At 43.7% G+C, this 18,855-nt stretch overlaps 2 protein-coding genes across 11 annotated transcripts in view; one reads left to right on the top strand and one right to left on the bottom strand.

The window, feature by feature from the left end:
- CRYAB (crystallin alpha B) overlaps nucleotides 1–14,250 on the bottom strand; it is a 73,779-nt gene extending 59,529 nt beyond the window's left edge. For 2 of the 4 annotated variants that reach the window (XR_005198192.1, XR_005198193.1), the window contains exons 1-3: nucleotides 13,400–14,250; nucleotides 8,776–8,845; nucleotides 8,453–8,552 (exon numbers count right to left, since the gene is read on the bottom strand). The gene's annotated coding sequence lies outside the window, so the exon portion shown is untranslated. Of the gene's footprint in view, nucleotides 1–727; nucleotides 4,200–8,452; nucleotides 8,553–8,775; nucleotides 8,846–13,399 lie in introns of those variants that run through there. The other 2 variants (XR_005198191.1, XR_005198194.1) reach the window with 2 other exon arrangements.
- The window catches only part of DIXDC1 (DIX domain containing 1), a 95,502-nt gene that overhangs the window by 39,876 nt on the left and 36,771 nt on the right, over nucleotides 1–18,855 (top strand). For 5 of the 7 annotated variants that reach the window (XM_017517659.2, XM_017517663.2, XM_017517661.2 and 2 more), the window contains 6 exons: nucleotides 462–591; nucleotides 3,988–4,113; nucleotides 10,148–10,379; nucleotides 11,102–11,209; nucleotides 16,954–17,066; nucleotides 18,546–18,694. In XM_017517659.2, coding sequence (XP_017373148.1) covers nucleotides 462–591; nucleotides 3,988–4,113; nucleotides 10,148–10,379; nucleotides 11,102–11,209; nucleotides 16,954–17,066; nucleotides 18,546–18,694 — 858 coding nt within the window. Of the gene's footprint in view, nucleotides 1–461; nucleotides 592–3,653; nucleotides 3,734–3,987; nucleotides 4,114–10,147; nucleotides 10,380–11,101; nucleotides 11,210–13,536; nucleotides 13,996–16,953; nucleotides 17,067–18,545; nucleotides 18,695–18,855 lie in introns of those variants that run through there. The other 2 variants (XM_037734610.1, XM_017517664.2) reach the window with 2 other exon arrangements.

The raw sequence follows: 18,855 nt of genomic DNA on the forward strand, positions 1-18,855 counted from the left end.
TACCTGAAAACTGGCTGTGGTTCTGGGCCAAGCCCTCATCCCTGGTCAACAGAGCAAAACTTGAGGAAAGCAAGAGTCATGGTCATTGAAACACTCATCTGCTTATGTGTGTCTACAGTGCCATCCAAGACCGAGCTTAGCTTATCCCTGGAGATTAGTATAAAACTAGAGAATTTGTGAACATGCTGTGTGTCTAACCATGATATAATCTTTCTTCTTTCTTTTTTTTTTTTTTAGAAATGGGGGTTTCACCATGTTAGCCAGGCTGGTCTCGAACTCCTGACCTCAGGTGATCCGCCTGCCTCGGCCAATCTTTCTTCTTTCTTTCCTCAAAAATTTATCTTCCTTCTGGACATAGGTTGTTTATCATACCCCAGTCACAAATGCTTCCTCAGAGGGTACGAGGTAAGGGATGAGATTAATATGCAACCTTTCCCTTACTTCTATCTTTTATTTTCCAGCAACAGCTGCAGGCCTATGTGGCCTGGGTGAATGCACAGCTGAAGAAGAGGCCAGCAGTGAAGCCTGTGCAGGACCTGCGACAGGATCTCCGGGACGGGGTGATCCTGGCATATCTCATCGAGATTGTTGGTCAGTTGGCCCTGGACTCTGATGCTAGCATAGACCAGAACATGGCCTTCTTTATCCTCCTTACGCCCTTTAGAGCAGATTGTTTTTTCTTTAGAATATATGGCGGTGGAGGTAGAGAAGACTTAAAATACCTGTCCAAGGTTAATTCATTTATTAGTCAATAAATATTGTGTCCCAGGCACTATGTTATGCTTTGATAATGTGAGGATGAAAATAGTCTATGCTCTTAAGAGTCTACCAAACTAGTTGGAAAGGCTGGGAAGTGAAGTCAATTCCATTAATGTACTTAGTACTCCAGTGGGGTAAGCATGGATGGGAGCACATAGGTGGGATACCCAGCCCAGTCCTAGGGGCTCAGGGATTAGCTTACCAGAACTGATGTCTTAACTGAGGCCTGCCAAAAAATTGGTATCTAAGCCAAGGCCAGAGAAGGAAGTAGTAGCCAGGTAAAAGGAGGGGTGTTAACTGGCAAAAGGACCCTTCTACCATAATGCTTCATAAAAGGTTTTTTTCCTCTTGAAGCCCTGCGGTTGTTGCCAGTCATTCTTACTAGATGGTACCATAACCTTATTTCCATAGCATTTGTCCATATTATTTCTCTCATCAAATGGAAATTATGTGGCTATCATTCATTTACCTACCCTGTGTGAACTGAGCTCTTTTTTTTTTTTTTCCTTTTCTTCGAATCACCCTCCCTGGACTGAGCTCTTTAAGAGCAGGCATGGTATAATATTTTTCCATGTATACAAGCTCTAACCAAGTGCACATAATAGATTATCAAAGATTTATTGTTATGTTAGCTGACTTTGCTTTGAGCTCTTGAGGGATATGGGGCCTGTAAGTTGTACGGAAGAAGCCAGGTTTGCAACAGGCAGCCCATCCATGAATACCTCACTAGGACAGTTTATGAATTCATCAGGGTATTCATGTGTAATGACAATAATAATAGCTAATAATAGCAATGGTACTAGCAACTGCTAGGATTGAATACTTTCTATCTTGTTTAATTTCATTTAATCATCACATCTTTGGGAAACATAATATTATCCCCACTTTTAGGAAACACGCTTAAAAGAGAAGATTTATAAAAATAAATAAATTCATTGAGTACTTACCATGAGTCAAACAAAATAGCTAAGCATGCTATTTTGATTTATTTATGACAGGTGTATAATATGACTACTACTATTTTATTCATTTTATGAGGCTTAGAGAGGCCAAGCAACTTTACAAAGTCACATAACTATAAGTGCCAAAGTAGAGGTACAAACCTAGCTCTATTTTAATTCCAAAGCCTCTTTTCAACATTTAATGTTTCATTTATTAGAATAGGTGAGACATGGACTAGTAGGAAATCCAGAGGTACAAAAGGATATAAGGTCAAACCTTTTTTCCACTTATGTCTTCCCACCAGCTCCCCATTTTTCCTTCTAGAGGCAACTAGTGTTAGCAGTTTCTTGATTTCTTCCCAAAGAAAATTCCCAGTCTATGTCTATACAAGTCATACTAATATGTATTCTTATTTTTCCAAAACTAGGCTCTTTTTTTTCCCCCTCGTACCCTTTCCCCACAAAACCCAGGTTTTTAAACACGACTTTCTTTCTTTCTTTTTTAAAATTTACTTTCAATTTGGGTTGTCACCAAAAACACAACTTTCTATTGTGACTTTGCGAGATAGAAAAACTCCTCACAAGATTTTGCCTATACTCACTGAATCCACTTCCTTATTTCCTATTCTTTCTTTAACCTGCCCTTAAGCTTTTGATCTCACTCCACTGAAACCTTTCCTCAAGGTCATATCAAATCCAGTGGCCAGGCCTCAGACCTCATTTTATTCAACATAGCAGTACTTGACATAGTTGATAACACTCTTCTCTTCACAAACTTTCTTTACTTGACTTCCAGAATTCTATTAGCTTCTATTTTACTTCCTTCCTCACTGGCTTCTTTTATTTGTTTTGCTGGCTTTTCTTTTCCTTCTTGACCTCTAATGCTGGAGTGCTGTTTCTCTACTCCTAAGTGATGTCTTCCCAAATTTGTGTCTTTAGCCTTGAATTTTTCCTTGAGTTCTAGACATGAATATCCAACATCTCTACTTAGATGTCTAACATGCAACTCAAATTTCACATGTCCTAATCAGAAATTTGGTTGTCCTTCCCCCACCAATCTCTTTATTCTCCACGTTTCTTCATCTGAGTAACACACTGCATTTATCATTTGCCTAGGTGTTAAAGCAGCACACTTAGAAGGTGTCCTTAACTGTCCTTTTTCTCATATATCATATTGAATCCTTCATATGTGCTGTCTGCTTTGTATTCACAATATACCTGATACCTAACTTCTCATCAGTCAGCTTCTTCCACTGTAGCCCAAATCACCATCATGTCTTGCCTTGACTATTTTCATCAACCTTCTGACTGATCTCCCTATTTCCTCTCTGCATAGTCTGTTTCCACACAGAGTCCATTTTATTTATTTATTTTTATTTTTGTAGAGACGGGGTTTTTACCATCTTGCCCAGGCTAGTCTTGAACTCCTGGACTCAGGTAATTCTCCTGCCTTGGTTTCCCAAAGTGCTAGGATTATGGGTGTGGGCATAAGCCATGATGCCCTGCCAATCAACTTTTAAAAACATGAACCAGATTATGTCACTCCTTTGTCTCAGACTCTCCATTGGCTGCTCATTACACTTAGGATAAAATTCAGGCTCTTTGCCCTTTCTTGTCCAGAAAGCCCTGCACGCCCTGGCCTTGCTTACCCCTCTAGCCTCTCCTAGGACTTGACTCCTAGCTCACTCCCCCAGCCACATTGCTCTTGCTATCCTTCAGGAAAGCTGAGCTTGGGGTTTGGTTCCTGTGGTTCCTCAGTCTAGAATGCTTCCTCCTCAAATCTTAACATGCTTTACTTTATTCAAGCTGCTGCCAAACGTATTATCAGAGAGACCATGGTCACTGCACTTTATTTTTCCTCAAGCACTTACTGCTACTATGAAATTATATTAAACGCTTACTTGTTAACTTGGCTGTTGTCTGCCACTCCTGCAGGTATAAATTCTATGAGGGAAAGGGACTTTATTGTTCTTGTTCTCTCCTGTTTCTCTGGTGCCCAGAACAGTGACTACTTGCCACTCAGTAGATGCTCAGTGAGTATTTGTTGACTGAATAAATGTATGCACAGCAACTTCACAGACCCCTAAGTATAAATTTGAAAGCCTTCTAAAAGGCTTTCATTTTCCTATTTCCCATCTAAATGACAAATACCAGGATTTAACTCATTTATATACTTATGTATAATGTTGGTGTTCACATCTAATCTTCCCTTCCTCTTTGTCTAGCTGCTATGAAACTTTGATAATATTCCTCCCTGTAACTGCCTATATTTTCTCACTCCTAACAGCAGGAGAAAAGCTGAGTGGGGTACAGCTCAGTCCCAGTAACCAACAGGAGATGAAGAATAATGTGGAGAAAGTGCTGCAGTTTGTGGCCTCCAAAAAGATTCGTATGCACCAGACTTCAGCTAAAGGTCAGTGCCTCATCACATCGTTGGTGCAGGAGTATACTCAATGTTAACCAGAGAGTGCCAGCCTCAGGAAAATCCTTGGTTGTAACCTGGGGGGAGATAGAAAGTCTCCATTCATTTTATTTTATTTTTATTTTAGTGTTTGTTTGTTTTTTTTTTTTTTTTTGAGATGAAGTTTCACTCTTGTTGCCCAGGCTGGCGTGCAATGGCACGATCTTGGCTCACTGCAGCCCATGCCTCCTGGGTTCAAGTGATTCTCCTGCCTTAGCCTCCCAAGTAGCTGGGATTATACACATGTGCCACCATGCCTGGCTAATTTTGTATTTTTAGTAGAGATGGGGTTTCACCATGTTGGTCAAGCTGGTCTCGAACTCCTGCCCTCAAGTGATCTGCCCACCTCGCCTTGGCCTCCCAAGGTGCTGGGATTACAGGTGTGGGCCACTGTGCCCAGCCATTCATTTTAATTGAGTACAGACTTGCTTGAGTGTATGAAGGCAAATTAGTGGCTAGAGAAGAAATTATGGCCAGGCATGGTGGCTCACACCTGTAATTCCAGCCCTGGGAGGCTAAGGCAGGAGGATCACTTGAGCCTAGGAGTTTGAGATCACCCTGGGCAACATAGTGAGATTTTGTCTCTATTTTTTAAAAAAGAGAGAAGAAATTACAATATTGGGATATTTAATTTTAGAATTTCTCATTTAAGTTATCAAAAATGAAGATTCCATTTTTTTAAGTTCCTTGGGTTTTGTGACCAAATATTACTTAAGATACTCATAACCTACTTTTTTTCCACCCAGTTTTTTTAGAAGGGAAATATTTTATAGCCCTTTTTTTGGATACCATAGAACATTCTAGGCAGGATGAAAGCAGCTCTGTGACCTCTGTATCTGCCCTCTTCTGTACTGGCGTGGCCCAGATGGGTTTGCAGGGCTATTTTGAGCCTAGGCTTTAAGGAAGGTACAATGTAGGTGTTCTTAGAGAGCATAGGCTCCCTAGTTTTCTTGCTGTGTCTCAAGAATTGACTATAGATCTGGTTCTGTTTCAGCATCAGTTCCTGGGTCTGATTGCTTGTGGATCTGATGACAATAGGGGCAGAAGGGCTCATGTTGGATTATTGGTGTTCTCTGTGTTTAGGTAATTTAGGTAAGGCTAATACTGATCATTGAGAGCATCTTGTAGAAGGTATCAAGTAATCCTTCACCATTCCTACTCAACATAGTACTGGGAGCTGTAGCCAGAGCAATCAAGCAAGAGAAAGAAATAAAAGGCATCCAAATAGGAGAAGAAAAAGTCAAACTATATCTCTTCACCAATGATATGATTCTATAACTAGAAAACCCTAAAGGCTCTGCCAAAAGGCTCCTAGAACTGATAAACAACTTGAGTAAAGTTTCAGGATACAAAATCAGTGTGCAAAAGTCAGTAACATTTATTTTATTTTATTTTTCAAGATGGAGTTTTGCTTCATCACCCAGGCTGGAGTTCAGTGTCTTGATCTCAACTCATTGCAACCTCTGCCACCTCGTTTCAAGTGATTCTCCTACCTCAGCCTCCTGAGTAGCTGGGACTACAGGCGTATACCACCATGCCTGGCTTATTTTTGTAGAGACAGGGTTTCATCATGTTGGCCAATGTGGTCTTAAACTCCTGACCTCAAGTGATCCACCTGCCTCAGCCTCCCAAAGTGCTGGGATTACAGGTGTGAGTGCCACTATGCCTGGCCAAAATCAGTAGCATTTCTATACACCAATAACACTCTACCTGAGAGACTAAATTATGAACACAATCCCATTTACAATGACCATACACAAAAAAGAAATATCTAGGAATACATCTAACCAAAGAGGTGAAAGATCTCTATAAGGAGAACTACAAAACACTGCTGTAAGAAATCAGAGGCGACACAGATAAGTGGATTAGAAGAATCAATATCATTAAAATGGCCACAACTTCCAAAGCATTTTACAGATTTAGTGTTATTTCTATCAAATTACCAATGTTATTTTTCACAGAATTAGAAAAAACTATCCTAAAATTCACATGGAACCAAAAAAGAGCTTGAATAGCCAAAACAATCTTAAGCAAAATTAACAAACCTGGGCTTGGCACAGTGGCTTATGCCTGTAATCCCAGCACTTTGGTAGACTGAGGCGGGCAGATCGCTTAAGTTCAGGAGTTCAGGCCAGCCTGGTCAACATGGTGAAACCTCATCTCTACTAAAAATACAAAAGTTAGTCAGGTGTGGTGGTGCATCCCTGTAGTCCCAGCTATTCAGGAGGCTGAGACAGGCTTGAACCTGGGAGGCCGAGGTTGCAGTGAGCCAAGATCGCGCCACTGCACTCCAGCCTAGGCAACAGAGTGAGACTCCATCTCAAATTAAATTAAATTAAATTAAATTAAAAAGTTAAAAAAAAAGCTACAAATTGGAGTGTCACATTACCTGACTTCAAACTATACTACAAGGCCACAGTAACCAAAACAACGTGGTACTGGTATAAAAACAGACACATAGACCAATGGAACAGGCTAGAGAACCCAGAAATAAAGTTCCACACCTACAACCATGTGATCTTTGACAATCTCAACAAAAATAAGCCACAAAGAAAAGACTCCCTATTCTATAAATGGTGCTGGGATAACTGGCTAGCCATATGCAGAAGAATGAAACTAGATCCCTGTCTATCACCATGTATAAAAATTAACTCAAGATGGAATAAAGATATAAATGTAAGACCTTGAACTGTAACAATTGTAGAAGAAAGACTAGTAAATAACCCTTCTTGATATTGGCCTTGGCAAAGGATTTATGACTAAGTCCTCAAAGCAATTGCAACATAAACAAAAATTGATAATTGGTACCTAATTAAACTAAAGAGCTTCTGAATAGCAAGAGAAACTGTCAAGGGAACAAACAGATAACCTATAGAATGGGAGGAAATATTCACAAACTGTGAATCCAACAAAGGTCTAATATCCAGAATCTATAGGGAATTTTCAACAAGCAAAAACAAATAACCCTATTAAAAAGTGGGCAAAGGACATGAACAGATACTTCTCAAAAGAAGACACAGAGTGGCCAACAAACATGTGAAGAAAAGCTCATCATCACTAATCAGAGAAATGCAAATCAAAACCACAATGAGATACTATCTCATCCAGTCAGGATGGCTTTTGTTAAAAAGTAAAAAAAAAACAGATGTTGGGCTGGGCGTGGTGGCTCATGCCTGTAATCCCAGCACTTTGGGAGGCCAAAGTTGGTGGATCACAAGGTCAGGAGATCAAGACCATCCAGGCCAACACGGTGAAACTCCGTCTCTAGTAAAAATACAAAAAAAATTAGCTGGGTGTGGCAGCACATGCCTGTAGTCCCAGCTACTTGGGAGACTGAGGCAGAATTGCTTGAACCCAGGAGGTGGAGATTGCAGTGAGCCAAAATTGCATCACTGCACTACAGCCTGGGCAACAGTGTGGGACTCTGTCTCAAAAAACAAAAACAAAAATAACAGATGTTGGCAAGGTTGTGGAGAAAAGGGGTCACATATATTGTTGGTGGGACTGGAACTTTGTCCAGCCACTGTGGAAAGCAGTTTGGAGATTTCTCGGAGAACTATAGCAATCCCCTTACTGGGTATATACCTAAATGAAAATAAATCATTCTACCAAAAGGACACATGCACCTGTATGTTCATCACAGCACCATTCACAATAGCAAAACCGTGGAATCAACTCAAGTGCCCATCAACAGAGGAGTGGATAAAAAAAAATGGTATATATATACCATTGGATACTATGCAGCCATAAAAAAATAAAATCATGTCCCATGTCCTTTGCTGCAGCATGGATGCAGCTGGAGCCCATTATCCTAAGCAAACTAATGCAGAACCAGAAAACCAAATACTATGTGTTCTTACTTATAATTGGGAACTAAACATTGGGTGCACATTGGGACATAAAGAATAGAACAGTAGAAACTGGGGACTACTAGAGTAGGGAGAGAAGGAGGGGGGAAGGGCTGCAAACTACCTGCTGGGTACTGTGCTCACTATCTGCCTGATGGGTTCAATCATACCCCAGACCTCAGCATCACACAATATACCTCTGTAACAAACCTGCATGTGTACCACCTCCTTCTAAAACAAAAGGTGAGAAAGAAAAAACAAACAAAAATCATCTTTTTCCAAGTTTTACGTATTTAAAGGCTACAAAGCTAAAAAAAAAAAAAAAAAAAAAGAAAACAAAATGTTACCCATTTCCTTACATTGACTTTCACCAGACTTATCATACTGCTTTCCGCCTACATTCCTCTTTTATTTCTAGGGCAAAATTTAGAGTTTCACAATACCTCTGATCTGGTTCCCATGTGGAGTGGGCTTGGGGATCTGGCCCATTAAAGTCAGCTATTTTGAGGGAACACTGCCATTTAGGACATCATTATCGTTTACCTGGAGAAGTGTTAACAGTCTGTGGGAGTTAGTCCTGTGGCACTGATTTTTGTCCCCCTCTCATCTGCTTTGTACGCTGCAGTCAGAATGATCTTTCTAAGAGTACATATACTCATGCCACTCCTCCATATCTGAGGACCCTTAGGATAAAATCCAGAGTCCTTCCTGTGGCCTACCATGCCATGCGTGACCCACCCCCTGATTCACCCCCCTGCTGCCTCACCTTTCCCTCTCTCCTCCTGCATTCTGGGCTCTGGGTATGCTGAACTTCTTTCACTTCCTCCACCACAGTGCTGTGCCACAGAAATATAATAAAAGTCACATAGGTAACTTAAGAGTTTCTAATAGCATGCCAGGCGCAATGGCTCAATGTCCTGTAATCCCGGCACTTTGGGAGGCTGAGGTGGGTGGATCACTTGAGGTCAGGAGTTCAAGACCAGCCTGGCCAACATGGTGACACCCTGTCTCTGCTAAAAATACAAACATTAGCTGGGTGTGGTGATGGGTGCTTTTAATCCCAGCTACTTGGGAGGCTGAGGCAGGAGAATTGCTTGAACCCAGGAGGTAGAGATTGCAGTGAGCCAAGATTGTGCCATTGCACCCCAGCCTGCGCAGCAGAGTGAGACTCTGTCTCAAAAAATAAAAAGAGTTGCCAGGCGCAGTGGCTCACTCCTGTAATCCTAGCACTTTGGGAGGCCGAGGTGGGCAGATCACGAGGTCAAGAGATCAAGACCATCCTGGCCAACATGGTGAAACCCCATCTCCACTAAACATACAAAAATTAGGTGGGCATGGTGGCATGTGCCTGTAGTCCCAGCTATGTGGGAGGCTGAGGCAGGAGAATCGCTTGAACCCGAGAGGTGGAGGTTGCAGTGAGCTGAGATTGCACCACTGCACTCTAGTCTGGTGACAGAGTGAGACTCCATCTCAAAAAATAAAATGAATAAATAAAAATAAAAAGAGTTTCTAATAGCCACATCATAAAAAAAGAGATGAGATTAATTTTAATAATATTTTATTTAACTCTATCTCCATTTCACCATGAAATCAATATAAAAAGTTAACGAGATGTATTGCATTTGGGGGGCACGTGTATATGCTAAGTAAGTACTACACTTAGAGCACATTTCATTTCAGACTAAGGACTTTTTAAGTGCTTGATAGCTACAGGTGGCTGATGATTCCCACATTGGATAGCACAGCTCTAATATATCATGCTGTCTCCCACTTCAAGACGTTCACACCTGCTATTCCCTCTTCCTGGAATACTCTTTGTCTTTCTCTTATCTAATGTACCACTCTTCATTAATCAAGTCTCAGTTTAGAACCCACTTCCTCTAGGAATCCTTCTCTGAGCCATCTAGATAAGGTGTCTCTACTCTGACCTCCCAAAGAATCCTGTACTTATCAAAACATGTGATCTTACTTTATTGTCATTGTTCTTACATATTCTGTCTCCCTGGTTGCACAGAGCTTTGTTAGGACTGAGACCCTGACTGCCTTGCTTACCTGTATCACTAGCAATGTGTATTAAATGCATAAGTCCTTAGCTTTTGCCCCCCTCTTAGGATCTCTTGGTCTGTTTTGTCCTTCAGATATTGTGGACGGAAACCTGAAGTCTATCATGAGGCTGGTCCTTGCCTTGGCAGCTCATTTCAAACCTGGCTCTAGTAGGACGGTGAACCAAGGACGGGACTCCAGAGCCCCTCTGCAAAGTCACCAACCACACTGTGCCACTGCTGTTGCCCAGGGAGCAGCTGCTGCTCTGGCCGATGTGTGTCATGACATGTCCCGATCAGGACGGGATGTCTTTCGATACAGACAGAGGTAAGGGTAGACATACGGGGATGGGAACTGATCCCTCTTTCTGATATTTCTTCTGTTAGATGATACAGTGCGGTAGATAGAAATGTCACCTATAAAAAATAAATAAAAAGAAAAAAAGAAAAAAAATGCTCTAGCATCTGTGTCCTAATATAAATTACATTTAAAAAAAAAGGAAAAAAAAGAAATGTCACCCAGCCACACATTGCAGAAAAGAACATGGAGTGGAGGTAGGGAGGCCACTCTCAAAAGAGAAAAGCCTTTTCTTTGAGATGTTTATTTTTAATTTTGCATTTAGCAGAAAGTAAAGGAATCTTATGTGTAAGTTTTTGCTCTGGTGCCCAAAATTTAAATATGTGCCTTTGGCAGAGTGTGTTTTCTTCACTGGGAGGTACGTGGGAAGAATGTTCCAGTTCATCTAGGGGAAGCTTTGCCCTGGAATGTACTCAAAGGTCAGACTGTCCTAGGGAGTCATGGCAGAAAAAAATACTTTGTGGGTTTTGTATCTGCTAAGAGAGAGCAGGACCCTGAAGTATTGCAGAGATTGGTGAATTACTTGTTTTTGTGTCTGCCTTTCCAGCTAGGTACCAAGTGTCTTTGAGGCAGGGTTTTGTCTTAGTCATCTTATGTATACTGCTCTCAGAGTGGCAGTTTATCTGTACTTGCTGAGTTGATCTGATCTGAAGGGCTGACATGCTCCCTTTGCTGGTGTCCTCTGACTTTAGGAACAGCAGCATGGATGAGGAAATTGAGAATCCATACTGGAGCGTGCGGGCCCTGGTGCAGCAGTATGAAGGGCAACAAAGGTCTCCATCTGAATCCAGCTGCTCCAGGTAACTGTGGCCTCTGAAAGCTGAATTCTTGGGAATTCTTGGAGTTCTCGACTTCAAGTAACAATACAACAAGCAAAAAGTCACCTAAGCCCTTTTTCTCTCCCCAGTTTATGTTTGGCTTTAAAGGGATACCCCTTGGCAGTGCTTTGTGGGTTTGTGCTGGTAGGAGAGGAGGAAGGTAGGGTGGGGTGGTGGTTTATTTTCCACAAATGGAATCTGTGCAGTTCCAGTGCCAGTGCTTAGCTGTGACCACATCGGGGATGAGTGGAACCTGTCAGGGCCCAGTCCAGTGGTTCTGACATTTGCATATCTGGTACCAGCGTTTATGATAGCCGATTCCATTGTGCTGTCCTTGAGCCTAAGTGTAACTCTTAAGTTATGGCCTGAAAAGCCCATTTAAAGCTCATAGAAAAGAAGAAATTGAGCAGAGGTCTCTTAGAGCATTACAGTGTTTCCGACTCCACAGGAAGTGTGGCTAATTAGTATGCATTTGAGTGAGCTATGATGTTTGCAACTCTAGCCGAAAGCTGTCTGTATCCCTTAGAGCCAAGTACAGAGACCAAAACAGGATACAGTGCACTAATGAAAACTTTATCGGTGGCAGAAAAAGATTACTTTCCTGGCTCATGTAAATCATGCTCCTATAAACACTCCCCAGATCATGTTTTACTAATTTCATTTTGTTGCTGAATCATAATTTATGCTCTAATGACCTTTTATTTCCTGTCCCAACCCGGTGTAATCTGATCTGTTTAGGGCTAATTATTCCTTACGTTGTATGTATTTTGTGTTTTTCTTTTCTTCCTCATAAAATTCCATCCTATTTTGATGCACCATTTCCTAATTTATTGAGGTCATATGGCACTCTTTCTAGTATTTTAATATACTGATAACTTTACTAACTTTTTACCTGTTACATTTAATAGGTGTGCTTTTTCATTTATAAAATTCACATAACATAAAATTAACCATTAACATTATAAAGTGTACAATTCAGTGGCATTTAGTATCTTCATAATGTGGTGCGACCATCACCTCTGTCCACACAGAAGACATCTTCATCACCCCCAAAAGGAAGCCCTGTGCCCATTAAGCAGCAGGTGTGCTTTTAATGAGAATCTAAATCATTTCTTCCTTGCTTGCTGCTTAGGTTATCACTTGGAGCAGAATTACAGGATGTTTTGTTGTGTAATGAGATCTATTGCTTTCTGCACCTCTGCAGGCCTTTCATTCTTCTAAGCCTGATAGTGTCTGCTAGAGTTGGGGGATAGGAGGAAGAGTGGATTTCTTCCTGAGAGCACCTGCTTTCTCCTCCAGGGCAGGAGGACTGAGGGGAGGGCTATGAGACTGAGTGAGGGACCCACTGGCTATCAGGCTGCAGTGAGCTAATAGTGACAGTTTTCTAGGAGAGGGGTCAGAGAAGAATTGTTTGCTTTACCTTGTTTCTTACTAGTCGATTTTGCCATTTTCTTCTAATGCTGACCCCTCGTTCAGCTCTTTGGCATGCTCGTTTAGTAGCTGCCTTTTGCTCAGTGGGCCCCCAGGGAAGGAAGGGTCTTCCTGTGACTATCCGGAACCCAGCAGATTCCTGCACATTCTGAGCCCTTGCCCCCACCCCGCGAGCCCACTTCGTGGCTCTTTGACCCGTGAAGAGCCCAGGAGTCCCCAGATGTGGCCTGTTCAGGATGGGAGTGGCTCAGAAAGGACAGTCCCTGGGTGTCTCATCCCCTGCCACTGCTCCTCGGGAGACGCCCTGGGGAAGCCCTGCCAGCCTGTTGCTCTGAAAACCACATACCAGCCTCTCACTGTAGCCAAGCGGAATGATCCTGAGTTGGTTAAAAAGAACACACGAAACGCCAGAAGGGAAGGTGGGAGGGGATAGGTGCTAGGCAGGTTTCCTGGGGAGCACCGGAGTCTCCATCCTGAGGAGCTGCCAGAGCCCCTTGCGGGCCTGACCTGTCCGACCTCGCCTCCACGAAGGGAAGGCTCAGAGTGGAGAAGGCAGCGTTTTCGGTGCCGGGCTCCCCAGTACCCAGACCACCAGAACCCTCCTCGGAATTCTGCCTTTCCGCAGCCCTTCCCCTCCCTATCCTGGGGCTCCCAGTCTCTCCTCTCAGCATCGCCCAACCCCTCGTCGACGCCCCCACGCCCACACCCCGCCCAGCCCCGCCCCCGGCCCGCACCCCTTACCTCCGCCCAGAGCGGTCGGTTGGCCGGCCCAGCGGAGCTGGCTTGGATCGGAGCCCGGCCGCCTCGCGGCTGGTGACAGCCCCGGGAGGCAGCAGAGGGAGGGGCGGGGAGGGATCCGGAAGGTGTCGCGGAGCGGGATCGCCGCTGGGGACTTGAGGCGCAGCCTGCGCCGCCGGGAGCCTCCCTCCCAGTGGCAAATGGGGTGAGATGCCTCCGCCTGGGGGGATGCCGGGCACCGTGCGTCCGCGGAGGCCAAGATGCAGCGGCCAGGGGCCGGCAGCCTGCGAGGGGTGGCAGCTTCCGCCGGGGCCGGGCCGCAGCAGAGTCTGAGCGCCCGGGACGGCGCGCTTCAGAGCCGGGAGCATCCTCGTCGCTGGGGCCGAGACGCCGCCGCTGCCGTTCCCACTTTCTCCCGCGAGCCGGGCGAGTAGCTCCGCTAGCTGGCCTTCCCGTGGAGGCGTTTTCCAGCCCCAGCGCGGGGAGACATGCCTGAATTTGGGAGTGATGTGACTCTCAGCCTCCCACTTCACCCGGGGACACAGGCTTGCTGAAACCCAAGACAGGAGGGGGACCATGGGAGGGACACAAGTCAAATGGTGAGCTGAAGCCACTCTGGCTTTGAAAGCGGGGGGCCTGGGTGGGAGCAGGGGCAGGGCTGAAGGATGCTTTTGGCCGGAGACAGGTGGTGAGGGGGTGGGGGGAGCACTATGTTGGGAGACAGGCTGCTGACCAGGGGTTATCACTATAAAATACGGTGGGCTTAGGAAGTGGAGCCAGCATGGGGGAAGGAGGAGTAGCCCTTGGCCCTGCCAGGGTCTCTGTTGGGGGAGGGCACTTCCTGAGGATACAGGACTCTTCCTTATTGCCTATTATGCATTTAAAAAAATTAATTTGACTGGGATTTGGCAGTATCTTTGCTGCGGGATTGCTTGTCTGATAAATTAAGATAGAAGACCTATTAGACCTGTGGGAATTAAGAAATGTATCAGCCCAGACCTGATCAGTCGTTCTCTGACCTCAGAGAGGATTATGATGATAAGTAGAGGATTACTTGTTTATAAAATAGGACTTTTAAGCTAATCAGGGAGGAGCCTGTCATATACATAATTAATTAGCATTAAAATATTTTTCTCTGACCTGGGACAGAGGATTTAACGCATCTTCCTCCTCCATGAGATACTTCTTAGGGAGGCAGCAGGGTGCCTGCTCTAACATGTGCCTCGGGAGTTTCCTGCCTGAGGTCCTTTATATCTCCACTTGGCCATCGAGTTTCTTGGTCTTACCTCTCTGTGGCCTCACATTGGCAGCCTCAATTCAAGAAAGAGAAATGTTGTTTTCCATTGACTACTCTGCCACTCCCCCAGCGGGGCTGGATATCCAGACATCCGCCTCCTTCTGCCCTTATATGGGAGACAACTCTCTTAGGAGGGAGAAGGAGCTGAGCATGCGTCTGTGCTTTTAGGAAAGCAGTTTTCTAGCACCCTGGGTTCACACTGCACCCTCCTCCCCGACTCCATCTCACATATACCAACTGTGGTCCAGCAAAGGCAGACAGTGGAACATGTCATCCATAGCACCTTGTCAGATGAGAAAGTGTTGTTTTCTTGTTTCTCAGAGATGAGCAGCTCTTGCAGGCCGCTTTCTACGCTTGGATTCCCATTTCTGTAAGAAGGTAAATGCTGAAGCCTGAGCAGTCACAAGTCTATTCTCCTGGTGAATGACGTAGTACCCTTGGATGAGAGCTTTTCAAGCAGCTAATTCATGTTGCCCTGGAAGTCAAGATTGCCTAGGTGGTGAAAGATGAATGAGAAAGTTCTAGAAAGTAGTTGCTATTTCAGAATATCACTTCTTGCCTCTCCCCACCCCTCCTGCCTGTTTGGGTTATAAATCTATAGATATGGCTAAGCAACTTTGTTTAATTTGCGATTTCAATTTAAAAGCTTTACAATGTTTTCTGTGGTTGTAAGAGGAAGAGAATGTATTTCCAGTTGAGGTCATTCCCACCAAAGCCCTTAAAATACTGGCAATCAGGAGGATGAGACACTAGTCCTCAGGCTGCCTCACTGCTTTTGAAGTGCCTGGCTACCTCCACCGTGCCTGGCTCTTGTTTTTTACTGGATTCTAGGAAGACGAAATGTTAACTCCTGATCGTGGTTGTGAGGATTCGCTTGGGAGACTTCAGGGGCACATTAAGTGGGTCAGTGAATCCTAGCCACTTTCACTGTTGTCTGGGTGATGGATTTGGAAAGAATTCCTGAGAGGGGGCTGGGCCTGGAGACCCCTCAGCCCCTGAGATTGTTTCAGTGCTGATGTTCTCAAGGTGCAGTGCAAAGAGAAATGGCTCATTACTCCTTTTCCCTGTCAGATGGGAGCACCAGCCTCACATTCCCATCTTGTCTTGTAGATTTGCTGTTGTTTTAGAGATTTAAAATTCCACTTCCCTGAAAATCAGCATCGTTCCCTCCAAGGCTAGTAGTTATATCCGAACTTAAGGGGCAGGTATGGTGGCCCATGCCTATAATACCAGTACTTTGAGAGGCCGAGGAGAGAGGATTGCTTGAGCCCAGGAGTTTGAGACCAGCCTGGGCAACATGGGGAGATCCTGTCTCTACAAAATAATCAAAAAATTACCTGGGCATCATATGCAGCTGTAGTCCTAGCTGCTCGGGAGGCTGAGGCAGGAGATTTGCTCAAGCCCGTGAGCTTGAGGCTGCAGTGAGCTGTGATGGAGCCACTGCACTCCAACCTGAGAAACAGAGTGAGACCCTGTCTCAAAAAAATAAAACAAAACAAAACCTTAAGAATTGTTGAGAAGATTCTGAGGACAATTTCAAAGTATTGTGTCAGAAATATAAATAACTCTTTGATAGGAATAAATCAAGTAAACCCTTACTCTAATATCCCTACCAGTCTTTCCCCTTTTGACCTATTGCCTTCCCCTTGTCATGCTCTAGCTCAATTATTGATCTGTAACTGCTCCTCTGCCCAGCCTGCCAATGTACCGCCTCCAGTAACTTTTCCCCTTGAACCACCCCCACCCTGTACTCTCCTTTGTGATTAGCTCAGAGCTGATCTGTCATGATAACTTGGCTGGTATTGCCTGTATCTGTGAGAGATCGGTGTATTGGAAATAAAATTTCCTTCTAGCTCCAAAAGCTACTAGACACAGACTGGCATCAATCTTTGAACGTGGGCTCAGGGATGGTGATGACAGAGGTGGTAGGAGGTAAAACAAAACAAAACCTCAAGTTCATTGAATGCTAGATTACCCATCATTTTGGTAAATCTCTTCTCAAGGAATTAGGCTTAAAGGCATCCTTGTTGTGGAAAGACCTTATAGGACTGGGTCATTCCTTTATTCAGTATTAATTTCATTCATTCAAAAAGTTAATCATTAAATAAATATTTTATTTTCTGTGGGCCAAGTATTGTGTTAGCCATGGAGGAGTAAGATGAATAAGAACATGTCCCTGGTCTCAGAAATAAATTATGAAAGCTGCTTTCTGAACAATTCTTCATAATAATAGTTTTTCCTCCTTTTTCTTCAATGACAGCCTGACTTCACCCAGTCCAATCCACAGTGCAAAGAGCGAGTCCATTATAACCCAGTCAGAAGAGAAGGCAGATTTTGTGATTATTCCCTCTGAAGGAATAGAGAACAGAACAGGTACTGTCTCTCTGCCTGCCTGGGTTGGTTCAAGGAATCGCCAGCTTGAAGAATTTAGAGGTCCCAACCACCTATAAACCCCCTGGCCTTCCCCATCTCCATGGTCTGTGCATGCAGGGTCAGTGCTAGAGGGCTCTAATGACTTTGAGCCAATTAATGTGGTTATCCTCTTGCAGAATGTCATTTCTGATGTCCTAGCTGTCAAAAATCTTGCGGCAGCATAGACAGGCCCTTTCTTAGCTGGCTGCCTATGAATTAGGAAATGACTTTGGGGCAGTCAAAAGCCTTACTCAAGTACACACTTATTTTTCCTATCTTATACAAATAATTGCAGTACTTACATAACTTAAATTGGTACCAGAAATACATTGTATGAGCTGAGGTGTCTGTGAGGACATAGAGAGTAGAGAGCAGGACTGTATTAGGCTTGGTATGAAGCTACAGAAAGGACCATAAAGAGCTCCCTTTGTTTAGACTTTCATACTGTTTCAGTTGCTCTTTTTTTCTTACATAGAGAGAGAAACATGTAAGAAGCAAGGTGCAAAACTTAGAATTTTCTTTACCCACAAGAGTTGTACTGAAATAGAGGCCCTCAGAAGAAAAACTGGAATTGAATTCTTCCACATTCTGCTCCCCGTCTAACCCTGGCATTAGTACCAAAGAGTCAGTCATGTTGTTGATTCAAAACTCCAGGGGCTTTGGAGAGAGAGAGGGAGAGCATTTAGTGAGTGCCTCTCTGGGCCAGGCACCAGCACATGCCTGCACATAAGTTGACTTATTTAATCTTCACAGCAAACCAGAGAGGTTATTATACTTGTCTCATGAATGAAGAAACTCACTGAAAGAGTTTATGCCTTCCTGAATTCAAGAATGCATTTTAAATGGCTGTACATACAATTAGATAGTACAAAATAGACAAGGAAACCAGAGCACAGAGACCTTAAAGCTAGGAAAATAAAAGTGATATTAAACAGTGTGTGCAGCTGCGTTTTTATTTGTTTGTTTCCTGTGTGACTCACACAGTATTCTATATGAAAGCGGTCCAGTTATAACTGAGTTGTCAAAGGAACATTGAGTTGAGGTCTCCCCTGTAAAACTTCAGAGTAACCAGTAAAATTTTGTTTTCACTGCATCTGACAGCTTCTCTCTTTGTACCTGGCAAAATCAGGCTCTGGGAATGCCAGTTCTAAGAATTAAGGGTAAAATCTGTGTGGCCCATACCGTACCAGTGGTAAAAGCGAATCTTACTACTTCCTGTTTTAAAAGAGGATAGATTGTTCTAGCACCAAGTGAGCCTGGGGCCTGAGTTCACAGCCAATTTATGCTTCACAACCCCACCTGGTGGAGAGTCCAGTCTGTGCTATGAAAACAGGTTCAGAATGCAGGTGACCTGAACCTGTGAATGCTATCCTGTGAACGCTTTCTGCCGAAAATCAGTTTTCTTCAATATGAACTGTACTCCCTCTTTTCACTTTGTAGAGGAGACAGATTCTCCATTATCTCGTGACTGGCGGCCAGGGAGCCCTGGAACCTATCTGGAGACCTCATGGGAAGAACAGCTGTTGGAACAACAAGAATATTTGGAAAAAGAAATGGAGGAAGCAAAGAAGATGATATCAGGACTACAGGTAGCTCTTTCCCTTGTAGTTTTCCCTTGTTATACCAATTGATTATTAAGTCACTAGCATCCATTGAAAATAAACTGATTTTAGTTTTGCAGGAGGTCAGAACTGAATGAGGAGATTAGATATAGGGAGTAGTATAGAAAGAGTAGAAAATTCTTTATATT

Source organism: Cebus imitator, unplaced genomic scaffold, assembly GCF_001604975.1.
Source record: "Cebus imitator isolate Cc_AM_T3 unplaced genomic scaffold, Cebus_imitator-1.0 Scaffold641, whole genome shotgun sequence".
Lineage (NCBI taxonomy): Eukaryota > Metazoa > Chordata > Mammalia > Primates > Cebidae > Cebus > Cebus imitator.